Source organism: Macrotis lagotis, chromosome 1 (genome assembly GCF_037893015.1).
Source record: "Macrotis lagotis isolate mMagLag1 chromosome 1, bilby.v1.9.chrom.fasta, whole genome shotgun sequence".
NCBI classification, from domain to species: Eukaryota; Metazoa; Chordata; class Mammalia; order Peramelemorphia; family Peramelidae; genus Macrotis; species Macrotis lagotis.
The window spans coordinates 888,713,310-888,731,600 of NC_133658.1; the positions used below are offsets into that span (position 1 = coordinate 888,713,310).

At 40.8% G+C, this 18,291-nt stretch overlaps 1 protein-coding gene across 9 annotated transcripts in view; it reads left to right on the forward strand.

Moving 5' to 3' along the window:
* Window positions 1-18,291, forward strand: part of CHD5 (chromodomain helicase DNA binding protein 5) — a 164,166-nt gene that overhangs the window by 93,961 nt on the left and 51,914 nt on the right. For all 9 annotated transcript variants that reach the window (XM_074218613.1, XM_074218609.1, XM_074218618.1 and 6 more), the window contains exons 11-22: window positions 290-501; window positions 2,766-2,897; window positions 3,396-3,504; window positions 4,842-5,033; window positions 5,341-5,541; window positions 8,752-8,889; window positions 9,057-9,178; window positions 10,007-10,180; window positions 11,424-11,565; window positions 13,546-13,677; window positions 16,024-16,141; window positions 17,940-18,064. In XM_074218613.1, coding sequence (XP_074074714.1) covers window positions 290-501; window positions 2,766-2,897; window positions 3,396-3,504; window positions 4,842-5,033; window positions 5,341-5,541; window positions 8,752-8,889; window positions 9,057-9,178; window positions 10,007-10,180; window positions 11,424-11,565; window positions 13,546-13,677; window positions 16,024-16,141; window positions 17,940-18,064 — 1,797 coding nt within the window. The remainder of the gene's footprint in view (window positions 1-289; window positions 502-2,765; window positions 2,898-3,395; window positions 3,505-4,841; window positions 5,034-5,340; window positions 5,542-8,751; window positions 8,890-9,056; window positions 9,179-10,006; window positions 10,181-11,423; window positions 11,566-13,545; window positions 13,678-16,023; window positions 16,142-17,939; window positions 18,065-18,291) is intronic.

Below are 18,291 nucleotides of genomic sequence, written 5' to 3' on the forward strand. Positions count from 1 at the left end.
TGTATCCTGTCTGTCACAGCACAGTCATTAATTAATAAGCATTTATTAAGTGCCTGCTGTATACAGGCAATGAGACAATGCCCAACTATAAGAAGTTTACATTCTATATTCCTAAAGTGCAGTCTTAGAGAAGGGGCAGATCCATGGTGAGGGAGATCTGGGCTCCCTTGACCTACTCCCTGGCCACCGCCACTGTATCTCTGGCTAAGTGTGCAGGGCAGAGATGTCTCTGCCCGGGTTCTGGGAGCCTTCTTGACCTTGACCTTGCCTCCCCTGCCTCTGGGACCAGCTGGAGCTGTACCACACGGTCATGTATCGCAACTACCAAAGGAAGAATGATATGGATGAGCCGCCACCCTTTGACTATGGCTCTGGGGATGAGGATGGCAAGAGTGAGAAGAGAAAGAACAAAGACCCCCACTACGCCAAGATGGAGGAGAGGTTTTATCGCTATGGGATCAAACCCGAGTGGATGATGATTCACCGAATCCTGAACCACAGGTGATAGAGATGATGAGGGAGGGGTGGAGGACTTAGTGTATGCTTACTTCAGTATCTGAATAACAGTCAGGATATTGCATTAACTGAAGCAAAGAAAGATTTTTTTTATTAAAAGATTTTTTTTAACAAGAAAGATTGAAATAGGGTTTAACTAAACTCCCTCATTTCTTAGGTTCTCCTGGCCCCCAAATTTATCTGCCTTCACCTAAAATTTGCATTTCTTCTAATGCTTGGTTTATGTCCTTCAAAGTCAGAAAACCCAGGTGGGCAACTGAAAATTAGAGGGTGCTTTTAGCATAGTTGACAGGTTTCTACCTGAGCTTAGCACCTTTTTGATCAAACATCTCATCAGCACTAAACCTGCCACATGGTAGGTAGGTTCTTAATAAATGTTGATTGAGTCAAAAAATCTTTTAAAAATGTCTTCTGGCTACAACCCATCCCTGGCAATAGTTTCCCCTGGAGTGGCCTCATGTCTACAGAGATCCATACCTTGAGGTCTTTTCCCTTAGCTTTCCTTACTTACCTGAATTTAAATTAAAATTTTGTTATTAAGGTACAAATATTACTAATTAGCATTCTCATATCTTGAAAGCTCTTTCTTGAATTGTAAAACTCAAAAGAAATAAAATCTTTAATAAAAAGAAAGTTCTTTCTTTTCCTAACTCAAGTGCCCCTCTACTATAATTGTGGGTTTTTCAGTTCTCTTTGTGAGAATAACCAAAGGACCATGACCCATGATTTTCACCTCTATTAAATTGCATATTAAAAGAACAGATTGTAATCCCCCCCTCATTCCCAAAACTGGACAGGAGAGTTTTCCCAAAATATATTACCCCAAAGCCCTGATAACTACTAATTATTTATTGAAAAATCCATAAATTTCCCCAGTCACAAGGCAATCACTCTTACTTTTATTGATTTCAGGGCTTGGTGCAACCATTATTCATGCAAACCATTCCACCTGTCTACTTCTCTGTGGAAGACATTAATTTCTTTCCTTGAATCTTGTAGGTCTGTGTCATATGTATTTTGGACATACACTAGAGGCTTGCAAAGTCCACCCAGCTCTCTCTGTCCCAAAGAGACATTGCCTGATTCAATAAATCCATCAATAAAGTGCCTACCATGTGCAGGGAATATGAAAAACAAAATTGAAACAGCCCCTATCTTCAAGGAGTTTATACTTTACTGGGGGTGTGGGCAGGAACAACACATGTTCTGGTAAAATAAGTAATGTTCAAAATAAACAAAAACCCAAGTCCATTTAGACTTGTGGAGGGAGGAGCCCTACACTTGGGGATTTGGGTCAGGAAAGGTATCTTTGAAGGATGTGGCATTGCAGCTGAGCCTTGAACGTTCTATGGCTAAATGTGGGGAACAGCAAACAAAAGGCAGCTGGGGGGTCAGTAAATATTGGGCTTAGTCTGGAGTCAGGAAGACCTGAGTTCAAATCCAAATCTCAGACACTTACTTCACCCTGTTTGCCTCAGTTTCTTCATCTGTCGGATAAGCTGGAGAAAGAAATGACAAACTGCTCCTGTATCTCTGTCAAGAAAATGCCAAATGATTGTCCCTAACATTAATTTAGATAATGAGGATGATATTAAGATTTTACAAATCTCATCTAATATTATTTCATTCAATTCTCAAAATTATCCTTTGAGGTGTGTCCTCTAATCTCACTTTTCTGTTGAAAAGGTGTTGATTGACTTGCCCTGGGTCACACACAGAGTAAATCTAAAGCAGGATTTGAAATCAGCACTTTATCTTTTGTGCCACCTGTCAATATTCATTCATTCATTCACGGGGTTATAAGAAAGGACCTTTACCAGCTTTCATCCAGGCTCCTCATTTTCCAGAAATAGCAAATCTTTCCTTTGATAGAAGAGAAAACAGAGATCTCAAGAGGTTTAAGGACTTGTCCAGTCATGGGTATAGGGCTAGAAGGGACCTTAGAAGCCACGTTTTTCAAAGGAGACCCAGGAGTTAAATGACTTGTCCAGGTCTCACAGCTAATAAATTCCAGAGACAGGACTTGCATCTAGCTCTGACTTCAAAGTTGGATCTGTGTGACCTACTCAGGTCACAACAATGTACATTTGTTTAATTAAATTTGTTCCTTTATCCCTCAGTGCATTATTACCCGAAAAGCCCTGTGCTCATATAACATCTCAGTGTCTGCCTCCTCCTCCTCTGGCCCCCACATGCACCCCCAGTCAATCTCAGAAGTAAGTGTACATACCTATTTGTTTCTGTTGCAGCTTTGACAAGAAGGGGGATGTGCATTACCTGATCAAATGGAAGGACCTCCCCTATGACCAGTGCACCTGGGAGATTGATGACATTGACATACCCTACTATGAGAACCTGAAGCAAGGCTATTGGAACCACAGGTACTTCTGGAGGCCTGGGTTAGGGGGCTGGGGGCTCTGAGACAGGTGTGGACACCTTTGGGCACTGGGGTGTTTCTTTAATTCTGCCTTCCTCCCCTCCTGTCCCTTTTCCTCTCTCTCTCTCTCTCTCTCTCTCTCTCTCTCTCCCTCCTTTCTTTCTCCTCCTCATCTTCCTGCTCTTCTTTCTCTTTCTTCTTGTTCTTGTTCTTGTTCTCCTTCTTCTTCTTCTTCTTCTCCTTCTCCTTCTTCTTCTTCTTCTTCTTCTCCTTCTCCTTCTCCTTCTCCTTCTCCTTCTCCTTCTCCTCCTCCTCCTCTTCGTCTTCTCCTCCTCTTCCTCCTTTTCTTTCTTCTCCTTCTTCCTTACTTCTCCTCCTCCTCCTTCATCTCCTCCTCCTTATTCTCTTCATCCTCTGCTATTTTTTTCTTTTTTCTTCTTCTTTCTTCTGCTTATTCTACTTACTTCTCTCCTCCTCCCTCATTACCCATGGTCTCTTGTAGGGAGCTGATGTTAGGAGAAGATTCCAGGCCACCAAAGAGGCTAAACAAGAAGGGGAAAAAACTGAAAGATGACAAACTGGAAAAGCCCCCGGAGACTCCTTTAGTGGATGTGAGTTGGGCAGAAGGGGAGGAATGGGGATGAAGTGGTAGGGGATGGGAAGACCTGAGTTCAAATTCTGATTCTGATGCTTATTAGCATAGGCAAATCATTTGACCTTCCTGAACCTGTTTCATCATTTTGTAAGATCAGATTAATACTGAGATAAAGTGTTATATAAATGATAGCCACTAGAGGGCTGAATTTGGCTCTAGGACCCTTCCAGAATCAAATGTAAAGTCCCCTGTTTGACACTGAAAACTCTTTGTATTTTGGCCTCTCTCCCACTTCTAGGGATGCTACAGTCCAGTTCTCCCAAACTCTGGTAGTTTCTTGGGCTCCCTGCTTTAGCCCATCTCTACACCTCAGTATTGGGTATTGCCCATGCCAAGAATGCCCTTCCTCCCAAACCCCACCTTCTAAAGGAGACCTTTCCTGCTTCCCTCAATCAGTTTACTTTCCATCTGTTCTACAAAGGATAACACTGGGACTTTTAAATTAGAATGTAAACTCTTTGAGGGAAGGGGGAAGACTATTGATTTTCTTTGTATCCCCAAATTTTAGCACAATGACTTCAAATCACTTCCCTGAGACTTGTTAGTACTATGGTCCTGAGACAGTCACTTCACTTACCCTGCCTCAGTTTCCCCTTTTGTAAAAATGGAGATATTAATAGGAATACCTCCTTTTTGAGGATCAGGTGAAATAATATATTTTTGCAAGTCTTAAAACAATGGGTATTGCTAATATTAGTTTTACTGTTATTTGTGAGGAAGTCCTACTTAGCTTCTGAAGGTTGTCAAAGCATTTTAATCCCAGTTTGTTTGCCTTGTGGGAACCAGCTGTCCTTCATATATATATACATATATATATATATAAATATCTATCTATCCATCAATATCTATGTCACATCCAATGTCACATCCATTCACTGGATGATAATTAATAAAATAATGATAACATTTATTTAGTTCTGACTACGTATCAGATTTGAGCAAAGCTCTTTGCCATTATCATCTCATTTGATCCTCACAACAATCCTGGGAGTAGTTGCTCTCATTATCCCCATTTTACAGATGAAGAGATGGCAACTTTCCATGTTCAAAGAGAAATCATTAAGCAAAGCATACAAGCACAGAAAGACAGACTATACAGCACTCTCTGTGGCCATAATGTGAAGGGGACATGGCTTAGAGCATAAGCCCCTTGAGGGCAGGGACTGTTTTTGACTTTTATATATATTAGTTTATTTTGTATCCACAGCTCTTAGCACAGTGCCATTTAATAAACGCTTGTTGATTGATAAAGAATATATAGACAATGGGACTTGACCCTTTCTCCCCAAACAGCCCACTGTCAAGTTTGACAAGCAGCCTTGGTACATCGATGCCACGGGAGGCACCCTCCATCCTTATCAGCTGGAGGGACTGAACTGGCTGAGGTTCTCCTGGGCTCAGGGTACAGATACCATTCTGGCCGATGAGATGGGACTGGGGAAGACAGTCCAGACCATTGTGTACCTCTATTCCCTCTATAAGGAGGTGAGTTCTTCATTTCCTTCAAGGGTTGGTGTGATAAAGCATCTACTTGGAAGTAGGATTCAAATTCTAGCTCTCCTAGTTGCTACCTGTATGTCCTTGGACAATTCGTTTCTAAAAGGGTTGGATTTTTTGTCTCTAAGGTCTTTTCTCTCTGAGTCTATGAATTTATTCATTCCAAGATCCCTTCATTCTTTGAATTGTCTTAATAAATGTTTGCTGATTGATTGATAACTACTATAAATCTATGATTTTATAGAGGGCCACTGGCATTGTGGTAAACTCACCTGGATCCTCTCTTTCTCTCCAGGGTCATTCTAAGGGACCATACTTGGTCAGTGCCCCCCTTTCTACTATCATCAATTGGGAGAGGGAATTCGAGATGTGGGCTCCTGACTTTTATGTGGTCACTTACACCGGGGACAAGGAGAGTCGATCAGTAATCCGGGAAAATGAGTTTTCCTTCGAGGACAATGCCATCCGGAGTGGGAAGAAGGTTTTTCGCATGAAAGTAAGATCTGTTGGGGTTTGCTTTGGGCTTTCTTGGGTTGACAAGGTGGGAAAATTGAGTTCAATGCTAAACTCACTTTCTCTCTGTAATTTGTGGAGCAATTTCTCAAGCCTTTGTCATTCCCCATAGTATCTTTCTTCTCCATTGGCAACCCAGAGAAATCATTGAGCATCCCAGCTCCAGTGAGATTTTCTGTGGGTTCTTTTTTCCTTTTTTTTAAAAGATTTTATTTCTTTTGAGTTTTACATTTTTTCCCCTAATCTTTCTTCCCTCCCCCCACCCCCCACAGAGGGCAATTTACCAGTGTTTATATTGTTTCCATGGTATACATTGATCCAAATTGACTGTGATGAGAGAGAAATCATATCTTTAAGTAAGAAACATAAAGTATAAGAGATAGCAAGATCAGACAATAAGATATCAGGTTTTTTCCCTAAATTAAAGGCAATAGTCCTTGGTCTTTGTTAAACTCCAAACTCTTTTTGTTGGTTTCAGATGATATTCTCGATCGCAGACAATTGGGTTCTTTTTTCATTATAATCATCAGTATATTAAAATCTCTTCTTAGAATCATGCTTTTAAATGTACAAAATAAAACATATAAAATTACAAAGGAAACCAAAGGTTAGTGAAAATAGAGATGTAATTTTTTTCCCATCCAAATTCACAGATGCCTTGAAATTTATCCATGAATTCCCTTTGGTGTCCACAGTTTATTAAGAACATTTTGGTGGAGTTGATAGAATGTGGGGGTTGGAATCAAGAAGTAATGGATTTGGGGTGGCTAGGTGGTACAGTAGATAGAGCAATGGCCCTGGAGTCAGGAGGACCTGGGTTCAAATCCAGCCTCAGACACTTAATAATTACCTAGCTGTGTGGCCTTGGGCAAGCTACTTAACCCCATTGCCTTGCAAAAACCTAAAAAAAAAAAAGTAATGGATTCAATTCCTGCTTCTGATAATTCTTTGTTAATTAGCTGCTAAATCATACAGGGAGGACAGTCTGCATAAGTGGAGGGAGTTCTGGTGAAATCTTGTTCATAATCATACCCAAATATTTCAATACCCAAATAAGAAGTTAAAAAAACACACATTAAAGAACACTTACTAACTCTCACCCCTCATCCCCTAATCAGTTTCAAGAGTTCTTTATAGTTTATTTTTTATTGATATGACCTAACATTCATTGATCCTTCTCTCGAAATACAAAAACATAAGCAAAACCAGCCAACAAAGCAATTATGTATGATGTTTTCCAGGCTTACAATCCCTTTGTCTGCTTAGGGAAGTTTGTACTCTCTCATCTTTTTTCCAATATTCAGATTGATTAATATAATTAACCAGACTTTGGAAGTGGTCTTTTTAGTGGTTTTTAAAATTTGTGTTCCATTTATGGTTTATGTTAATAACAATAATAATGATGATAGCTAGTGTTTATATAGCACTTTACAAAGCACTTTTGTACAAAGTTCTGTACAAACATTACCTCATCTTATCCTCATAATAACCCTGGGAATATTGTACCCATTTTACAGCTGAAGAAAACTAAGGCAAACATAGGTTAAGTGACTTCTTTGAAATCACCCAGGTCTAGTAATCTATCCACCATGCCATCTTGCTGCCTTTTTAAAGAGTGGATCAATTATTTACTTTTGCTGGGTCAATAGTGTGGTTCATCCAACCCAAGGTTATATCTTACTTTAGTAGTATTTTATTTTTCCAATTACATGAAACACAATTTTTAACATTCATTAAAATGTTTTTTAAGTTCCAAAATTTTCTCTCTCTCCCTTCCCTAAAATGATAAGAAACTTGCTTTATAGGTTATATATGTGCAATCCTATAAAAACCACATTTCCACCATGGTTATATCTTGGATGGGATAACTAAAGGACAGGTTGGGAAATCCTCTGAAGGTCTGTGATACATACATGACCAAAACTATTATAGTTTCTCATAATAACTCATGGAACTATTCTCTGCAGTTTCATTTAAATGATTTTTAGAAGGCTGTTTATATTTTAATAACCCCAACTCACTGTAGGAATGATATGTAGTCACATTGGTCATTCCTGTCTCTCTGTTTCTATGTTCTTCTTTCTTGCCATTCTTTCCCATGTGGGAGAATGGTTCAAAAATGGAATGGGCTGCAAAAAATATCATAAAAAAGGAAAAAGTAAGAACCTATCTGAGCAAAAATATTCATTACTGCTCCACGAATAAGAGGAAAAACAAATCGGAGGACACCTATATTCCCACAACTAGAGAATAACTGAATATTGTGGCCTATTAATGCAATGGGGAAAAAGATAACTATAAATATTTATCCTTTGGATGAACTTACATAAGGGGCAAAGAGTAAAAAAAGCTGAGTGGAAAGGCAGATGGGAAAACAATTCTAAAGATGCTAGTGGGTGGGTGACCTAGGATGCTTTTGTTAATTTTTTTGGGTTCTACCTTATTTACAAAAGGTTAGTTAGCTTGGGTAATTGTACTTTGGTTTATTTTTTTATTAACTATTATAACAAGAGTATTTTAGTGGTATGGGCCTCTTAAAGTAGTAGTGTTTCCCCATCCTAAATACATCTCTTGTTGGCTAAAGCATTTATTTATCTATTATTATTAAAACATTTATTGTTATTTACTATTAAAGCATTTATTATTATTATTAATAATAAATCATTTATTTATTACATGCTTATTTGGTACAAAGCCCTGGACCAAGTTCTGGGCATAAAAACAGAAAAAGAACACAGTTCTTACTTTCACATTTGGAAAGCTCTCAGGGAAATAGCTTTTCTTTAGTTATTTCCAAATGGTTGAACCATCTAGTGACAAGAACCTTGTTTCTGGGACTTCAGTAGATGTGGTTGTTGTAGGCTGTAACCCCTACAAGTTACAGGCTGATGGCAATGGGTATTGGAATGGAAGCATTGCTATTCCCAAGGTTCTTGGGTTCAGGGTTATCTCCATCAGGATCTGAGGGGAGAGAGGTGGTGGTGGTTGGTTGACCTGGACAGAAACAGGATTGGTAGTCTAGGGGGTGCTGCTCTTGTGTTTGTCTACCTGTTGGTGACAGCTGGTCAGTAGTTGAGGAAGCTGGGTTCCTTCTCCGCAATAATTTCTCTCCTCACCAATGACTTCAGTGGGTGAACTGTGGAAATAATCTCTTTCAACCTTTGTCTTCCGACTCTTCCTCCTTTCCATGCAGAAAGAGGCTCAGATCAAGTTTCATGTCTTGCTCACTTCCTATGAACTCATTACCATCGACCAGGCCATTCTGGGCTCCATTGAGTGGGCCTGTCTTGTGGTAGACGAGGCTCACAGGCTGAAAAATAATCAGTCCAAGGTAAACTGTCTTATCCAGGGGTGGGAGAAACTAGCAACTAGCTCTCAGTACATTGATTCATTCTGGGCCCCAGATGTGACTTGGAAAACCACATGTCACTGCTCCTTGAATATGCAGGCACAAATTGGAAGGGCCAGGACCAGAACAATTTCCCTTCTTCTCCTTAGTTCTTTAGGGTGTTGAATAGCTACAAGATCGACTACAAGTTGCTGCTTACAGGGACACCTCTACAGAACAATCTTGAGGAGCTATTCCATCTTCTAAACTTCCTGACTCCAGAACGGTTCAAGTGAGTTATCCTTTTTTCTCAGAATCCCCAAACTGCAGGGGACGACCTCAAAGGACAGCTAACTCAACTCTCATCTGAGAGCCAGGAATTTTGTTCACAACTTCTCCCTCCACTCCAAATTAGTCATCCCACCTCTGCTCCAATAGCTTCCATTTATAGGACACCTTATCTAATATATAATTATATAAGACCTTGTTCACTAACTCTCACCCCTCATCCCCTAATCTGTTTCAAGAGATTTATTGATTTTACCTTCTTTCCTCTGACACTGCCAGCCATATCACTTCCCGCAATAATAGCTTGCTGGAGGATCTACCTACCTCAAATCTCTCCCCACTCCATTCTCCATTCAAAGTGATTTTCTAAAGTACAGATGACTGTTCTCGTACTCAATAATCTGGTAGTTTCCTAAAATCTCCAGAATCAAATATAAAATCCTCCATTTAGCATTTAAAGTTCTTCATATCTGTAGCATCCATAGAATTATTATTTGACTCAATGAGATAATATATGTAAAGTATAAATCAAGATGTATGATTTGATATATATGTGTTTTATATATAAAATTATACATCTTGATACATACTTTACATATGTCACCTCATTGAGTCAAGCAATAATCCTGGGGATGCTAACTCAACTCTAATCTGAGCCAGGAATTTTGTCCACACTCTCCCCTGACCCTAAATTACCCCTCCAGTTATTTATACTGTAAAAATCTTTTTTTGTTTTCCCCAAGGTAAGTTCCTTGGGTCAGGACCCTTAATTCTTTGTCTCTCCCACTGCTGAGTCTCCTCCAGCTATTCTCATCTCCACTTCTCTCGGCAGCAATCTGGAAGGCTTCCTGGAGGAGTTTGCTGACATCTCCAAGGAAGATCAGATCAAGAAGCTGCATGACCTCCTGGGGCCCCACATGCTTCGGCGACTGAAGGCAGATGTGTTTAAGAACATGCCAGCCAAGACAGAGCTGATCGTGAGGGTGGAGCTGAGCCAGATGCAGAAGTGAGTTTTCTAATCCCTGCTCCCAGCCCTTCCAGCTGCCCTGCCTGGAGAAGTAGTGTAGTTCCATGGAGCTCTTCCATAGTAGGACTTGGCTTTTGCCTTTCTCTGTATCTCCAGTGCTTAGTATACAGTAGGTGCTCATTGAATGTATAAACATGCCTGGAGGACCAATAGATTCCAATCAGCCACCTCAAGTCTTTCTCCCTTTCTTGACATCAGTTTCTTTGTTAAATGAGGAAAAGGGAACTAGATGATCCTCAAGGACCAGCCTAGAAAGAGGAGGGGACTGTTTTCAGTGTTTCCAGTTCTCTCTTTCCTTTGTCTTTATTTTTTATTCTCACGCTTCCCTTTCTCTGGTCTTAAGGAACTAGTTTCAGGACCCTATCCCTTAGGGGCAGTTGCTAGTTCAGTGAGTACAAAGCGTACAGGTCTGAAGTCAGAAAGATTTGAGTTCTAGTCTGACCCAGACATTTACTAACTGTGTGACCCTGGGCAAGTCACTTAACCCAGACTGTTCTCCTCAACCCTCTCCCCCATTCTCTTCCCCATCAAAAGAATTGTAGAACAGTTACATGGGGAAATAAGGAACTCTGAGGACCAGTCCCTTAGGTTGACTCCACTCTCACTCCACATCACCCTGAAGTGAGTGAGGCAGAAGAAGGGCGCTATGGCAGAGACTGCTGGATCTGCCATTCTAGAGACCTAGGATCAAATTTTACCTTTTACTCTGTTAACTTTATGGCTGTAGAAAGTCTCTCAAGCTCTCCGAGCCTCAGTTTGCTCATTATTTATGATGTACCTAGTAACAAGCAGTGTGGACTAGGCTTGTTTAGATTGTAAGCTTGTTGATGACAAGGTTGTCTTTGTTTTTGAATTAATTTTTTCCTATCACTTACAATAGTGTGTTACACATAGTAGGTACTTAATAAATGTTTGTTGGATTGGAAAAAGTTGCAGAGAAGGTGCCAACCTGTTTGGTAGAGAGAGTTCTATCAATGGGACACACATATACATTCTCTCTCTCTCTCTCTCTCTCTCTCTCTCTCTCTCTCTCTCTCACACACACACACACACACACACACACACACACACACCTCCCCCCTTCACACAGAGTCGGGTACTGAGGATATAGATATAAGAGAGAAATATCACAGCCCTCAAGCAGCTTACCTTCCTTCTACCATCTTGATCTCAAAGGGATAGGATGGCATGTTAGTGGCTGCTCTTCTGTCTCTCCCTGCAGGAAATACTACAAGTTCATTTTGACCAGAAATTTTGAAGCCCTGAACTCCAAAGGTGGTGGAAACCAGGTGTCGCTACTTAACATCATGATGGACCTGAAGAAATGCTGCAACCACCCCTATCTCTTTCCTGTGGCTGCCGTGGTAGGTTCTGGGGTTTGGAATCCTGAACTGTTTCATCTGCCAAACGAACTCCATTCTTTGAAGGGTCATTTGATATACTTGCTTGGTATACTGGGGCTTACTGATGACCTCTTCTACCCAAAACTTTTCTATTGCCTCTGCCTTCCCCTCTACTTGAGTACGTGACTGTCCCCCATATCTGGAATGCTCTTCTTCCATCTCTCTCCTATCTTCTCCAGGAAGCCCTTCTTAATTCCCCCTTATTTTAGTGCCTTCCTTCCATGGATTATCTCAAATTCATCCTTTACACAGCTTGTTTGCATAGTGTCTCCTCCATTAGACCGTAAGCTCCTTGAGAGCAGGGACTGTCTTTTGCCATTCTTTGTATCGCTGAAAAAAATAGTAGCTACTTAATAAATGCCTATTAACTGTCAGTTCCAATATAGTCTGCTCCCTATTATCCACAGGCTAGTTGTAGGCATAATCCCAAATGCGATAATTCCCAAGTCATGACCATGTGGCAAGGAGATATTATTTACCATCTGACATACAGTTTATTGTAGTTAATCTTCAGAGAGGAGAGCATAGCTGAAAACCAACTATTTATCCATCTGCCTCTTCTTCCCTAAGGGTAAGGAGCCAGATAGAACTCTTGACCATTCCATGGTGAGCAGGCAGCATGGTACTTCCTGAACATGGAGTATTTTACCCTAAAGGGATCTCTGGTCATCATAGGGTAGATTCTTCCCCCATAGTCTGACTTCCTGGCCTGGTTATGAAGGGTGGGGTTAGGAGAAATGCTAGTATAAAAGCCCACCCCCTAGCCCAGATTTTGCCTGACTTGGCTGGGAAATTATCCATCTCTTAAGATTCTTTTTTAAAAACTTATTTTCCCCCAATTACATGTTAAAACAATTTTTTTGAGTTCCAAATTCTATCCCCTCTCTCTGAGGCTAATATAATTTCCCTACATTCCCAATGTCCTTTCTGACTTTTGGCTACATACTGAACTAGTTTGTAAAGAAGGCAAACCTCCAGTGCAGACCTCTTCAGTCTGCCTCTAGTCCCTTCTTTCTAAGTGTCCCCTCCAACCACATAGCTTTTCCATATAGCTTTCCACATAGCTGCCAAATCAATATTTCTAAATCAGAGGACTGACCATGTTCTGTGCTTCCTCAATAAACCTCTCTGTGGCTCCCTATTCCCTCCAAAGAAAGTCCTCTCTTTGGCATTGAAGGCTCTTAACAAGTGGAAAGTTGTCCCACAGTGAAATAGCTTGGCATGGGAGGTGCTGGGTTCCCATCCCCTGGAAGTCTTCAAGCAGAGGCGATATGCTTACAGAGAGCCTATGGTATATTAGGGATTTCTTTGATAGTCCTTTCTAGTTTTCCAATTCTATGATTCTGGCCTGGGACACAGCATTCTCCTTCATTCATTCCATAGTCCAGGCCAACTGAGCCTCTTATTGTTCCCTACACATGATATCCCATCTCCTGTCCCCATGACTTTGCACAGGTTCTCTCTGGTGCCTTCTCACCTCCACCTCTTAGTAGACTTATTTTCAGAACTCTGCTCAAGCCCCCTCAAGAGGCTACTGAAACCTCTTCTCATTTTCCCCAGGGCCTTGCACCTCTCTTCTCATATTTACTTTACTTTGTATTGGACAAAGAGGCCTTCAGAAAGACTGAAATTCAAGTCACGTATTCAAGTCCTGATCCAAATTGATGCTGTGATACTGGGAAATTAATTTAATTTCAGTTCTCTTTAAGACTTTCAACTTGTAGAGAAGATGGCAAACCTCCACTGGTATTAGAGATAATAGGCCCTGTCCTTTGTCCCCTCCTAGTTTTGCTTATACCTTTATATATACTGGTTTCCTCTGCTAGAATGTTAGCTCCTTAAAGGCAGGGCTGTTTTATTTTTGCCTTTGTATTCCCAATTCCTAGTACTGTGCCTTCAAAACACTAGTTGCTGTTTAATAAATGCTTGATTGTTGAACAGGAGGCACCAGTCTTACCCAATGGATCCTATGATGGAAGCTCGTTGGTCAAGTCTTCTGGGAAGCTCATGCTCCTCCAGAAGATGCTGAAAAAGTTGCGTGATGAAGGGCACCGGGTTTTGATCTTCTCCCAGGTGAGTCTTTCTTGTACAGTTTGGTTCTCTGGAGGCTGTTGAATTCAGAAGGATCAGAGCTTACTCTTCTACCCTCTTACAATTGGGAAAAAAGGTCCCAAAGTCAGTGAGCATGTTCAGGTGTACCTGGTTCTTTACAGGTGTTATTTTGTTTGATCTTTACACTAAACTTGGGAGATAGGGGCTTTTATTTTTTCGATTTTACGGGGAGGAAAGTGAAGTAGAGATTGTGACTTGCCCATTGTCTCAGGTTCTCATGACTCCAATTGTGCTGTTCTATCTCTGTTCCCTTTCTTGCAACACCTGGTGTCTTAATAGCTGGGATGATCTACTGCTGGGTTGGGTCAAGTAGGTTGTTTGCCTAAACTGGCTCCTCGTCAGACTTGGCCTTTGAGGCTATGGGCAGATTTCAATTATAGATACAAGTCACTGGACCTCTTGTGGCTCCTCTGAGCTTTCCAAGCTTATAAGGTTTTATTTGAATCCATTCTCTCTGATACTCATCTACCTAAGATCAGGAAAGAACGAATTGAGCAGAGAATGAAAAGCAACATCTTCATGTGTTAATGGGCACATGGCAACCACATGAGAGAGAGGACCAGACACCCTTCCTTCACCCAAAGATTTATAAAAGTTCTTCCTCTGGGGCAGCTAGGTGGCGCAGTGGATAGAGCACCAGCCCTGGAGTCAGGAGGACCTGAGTTCAAACCCAGCCTCAGACACTTAATAATTACCTAGCTGTGTGGCTTGGGCATCTCCTTGCAAAAGAACAAACAACCTAAAAAAAGTTCTTCCTCTTCTTTCAGAAACCACAATGGGAGGGGAGGAAGGAAGAGAAAGGGGAGAGAGAAAGAGATAGATAGACAGATAGGCATATAGACAAGAGAGAGACAGAGAGGTAGATAGAAAGAGACAGAGACACAGAGAGAGAGACAGAGAGACAGAAGAGAGAGAGAGAGAAAGAGAGAGAGACAGAGAGAGAGACAGAGACAGAGACATAGAGAGAGGAGACAGAGAAAGACAAAGACAGAGATAAAGAAAGAAAAAGAGACAGAGATATACAGAGAGAGATTTTAGTCTCTTGTTTATGGTCTAAACTCTTGCTCAGCCATCAATTAAAGAGGTGCCTTACAATCACCTGACAGAAAACAGGATACTTTTTCTAGATGATACATTGTAATTACACACATATGTACATGCATACATACATGGAGGATAATTTCTAAGAGGATCATCAAATACATGCACATACCTCTCTATTCTATTACATGTGTTTTTATATAGATATTGATATAGACTTGTAATAGAGGAATATGCATCTTTCTCTTTCTGGGTCTCAGTTTCCTCTTCTGTAAAATCAGGGAATTGGATTTGACCTCTAGAGTCCCTTCCAGCCTTGGAATCTGTAGTTCCATGTTCAACCTGAAAATAATATATAGTGGGAAGGTGGGAGGAGGTGAGGACTATCTTTAAATATTTATAGGGTTATCAAGAGGAAAAGAGATTTGTTTTTCTTGGCCCTAAGAGTAGAAAGTTTGCAAAGGGAACATATCCAAATGTTCAACAATGAAATGGCTGCCTTGAGAGGGTACTTGGATTCCAGCTATTTAGAGATGGTTTTGTAGAAGGATTCTTTCTCAGATTTGAGATGCTGATGGGATCATACAGGAGATACCTTAAATTTGCCATCCTGATCCTCATAACTCTGAAAAACTGGTACTTAAAATCCAGTCTCTGATGCTTTGTTCACTTACCATTTTATGGGTTCATGACCAGACTCTCCCAGCTACAGATGTGGTTGATATCATTCACGTGTCCCAAGTGACATCTTGTTCACATCTAAAATATAATCCTTTCCTACCAGCTGTTGGCAACAGTGGATGGAAACTGAAACTTGGGCTTGGAATCAGGAAGACCTGAATTCAAATTCAGCATCAGACACTAGCACTGTGATCCTCAGCAACTCACTTAACCTCTGTTTGTCTCAATTTCCTTAACTGTAAAATGGGGACTTTCTAGGTCTATAAGAGGCTTTTTCAAATCCTCTTAATTCTAGTGCTTTTTCTTCAATGATTACCCCAATTTACCCTGTAATGGATCTTGTTTATACAAATTTCTTTGTTCGTTGTCTCCTGCATTAGATGGTGAGCTCCTTGAGTAGTGGGACCATCTCTTGCCTTTTTTATATCCATAAAGTTTAGTGCAGTAGATACTTGATAAATGCTTGTAGACCTGACAACAAAGTTAGCAGTGATACCTTTGTTTTTCTGGTGAATAAGGCCATGTAAGTCAATGCAATGGTTTCCTTCCCATGGTCACCCTTGGGTACCCTGCTTCCCCCTCTAGATGACCAAAATGCTGGACCTGCTAGAGGACTTTTTGGAATATGAAGGCTATAAGTATGAGCGGATTGATGGTGGTATCACAGGAGGTCTTCGGCAAGAAGCCATCGACAGATTCAATGGTACTTTTTGGTTTCTTTCTGTCTAGAGCCCAAGACTGACCTTCCCCTCTTCTCCCCCCCAAAAAAAGGATTTATGGATCACTAGACAATTATGGTATAGGTTGGGAGTGTTGGGAATAAACCCCAGGACTTAATGGTTCCTTTACTGGAAGGGATGAAAAGTTCTGGTCCCTCTGCCAGAGGAAAGGAGGAGGAATTTTCTGAAGAATTTTAATGTGGTCTCTATGTATGTACACACACATGTGTGTGAATGTGTATGTATATGTGCATATATATGTTGGACAGGAGAGCACATGTGTTTATTCCAGCTCAAACTCAAGATATGATAAGAGCTTTAACTAATATGAAATCTGAAGAAGAAATGGAGAAGTTGTTTACTCATTAACTGGGCTTTGAGAAGTGTTATCCACATACTAGAAAGCCTAATTATGGGTTTATAGTAGTGCTAATTTTAGTGATCATAATGTTATAAATGTCTTTTCATTTGTATTCTAAGACTTAGCATTAGCCTACCCCATCCTTGTTATTGTGGCTTGGAAATCAAGGCAACTGACTGTGGTGGTGGGGTAAAGTAGCCAAAGCTCTCTAGACAATAAAGCCCCATTCCTGGGTACCATCCTCTCTACCACCCTGTGGGACTACTGGATTACCCATACCCAGCCAACAAAAGAGCATGGAGAATGAAGAATAATGGGCTAGAGTTTAAAGGCTGGCCCCTTCTATTGCTGTAATTGAGCTATTTATCTTAGAGGAAGGAAAAAGGAGATTTCTTCATGCCAAAAGATCATCATAACTACAGGAGTGTGATAGTTCTGGGTGGATTTCCCTTTGTGTCTGTGTTTGTGTTCCCTTATATTGTGTATGCTCCCTGGAAAGATCTTGTGCTCTGGGTTGGGCTTGAAGGTCATGCTCTCAGATAGTGAATACAGGTCATGAGGTGGGTGACTAATGTATCCTTGATATAATCTTCTGGGCCCTTAACCATTCTCGGTCCTGCTTGTGCCAATGGTTATGAGATTCGGGCAGTCAGAGGTTGTAGGGCCCTGACAATATCTACTAGTAATAAGATTAACTGGCAAACAGCTTAATTTGCTAGTTCTCTCTTACCTACAAAAACAGAAAGGAAGGAAACAATTTAAAGAGGGTGGGATGTCTTTAAAAGAAGGAGAAGATATCTATCATATTTGGGGTAATTAACCCATGGAGGATGTAATCAAAATGAGCTTGGGATGAGATATGGATGCATTTACAATATGAATCCATAAAATGAATGCTTGATTATGGACCCAAGGAAAAAAATCAAAGAGTTTAATAATCTGTATGGCGTCAATGACTATAAAGCAGGAATAGGTGCTAATGAATGCATTAATTAGGTCCCGTGTTTGTGCTTTGATAAGCTTCTGTATCTGAGGACTGCTATGTGAAAATATTCTTTGGTTGACTTGAACTGGGAAGAATCTCCCATTCTTTTCTCCCTCTCTTCTCCCTCTTCTCCTTCCCCTACTTTCTAGCTAAATTCTCAATTGTTCTTTTTCTGGCAGCAACTAGTGAACTGTGATAAATTAATGAGAAAAGCAGATTAAAGAAATAAATCCATTACAGTTAATGATACATAAGGCTTAACTTGGTCTAAGGAAGGAACTTACTAAGAGTTGTTGACTGACTTTCTGCCCCTTCCCCAAAGTCCCAACTAGGTTGCCATCTTCTCTTGGGGGGGTCTGTCTATATAATTCAGAATTTAGCTCCCTCCCCCTCTCTTACTTCTTGATGCGAGTCTGACCTTTTTTTCTCCCTCCAGCTCCAGGAGCCCAGCAATTCTGTTTTCTCCTCTCCACCCGGGCTGGTGGCCTGGGCATCAACTTGGCCACTGCGGATACTGTCATTATTTATGACTCAGATTGGAATCCTCACAATGACATACAGGTCTGTTGACTTGCATTTGTGTCCTGGGCTAGTCACCCCAGAGTAGTTTGGTAATGTGTGAATTCATAGTCCTGGTAAAGGCCCCAAGGTGCTTTATACTATCTTATGGAGCAATATCAACTTAACCTTGAAAAACCCTTCCCTCCAGGGGCTCATCCTAACCACAAAGGATTCTTGACCTGGACATCTGTTACTTCCCTTTGCTGACCTCTCTCTTCCCTCATTAG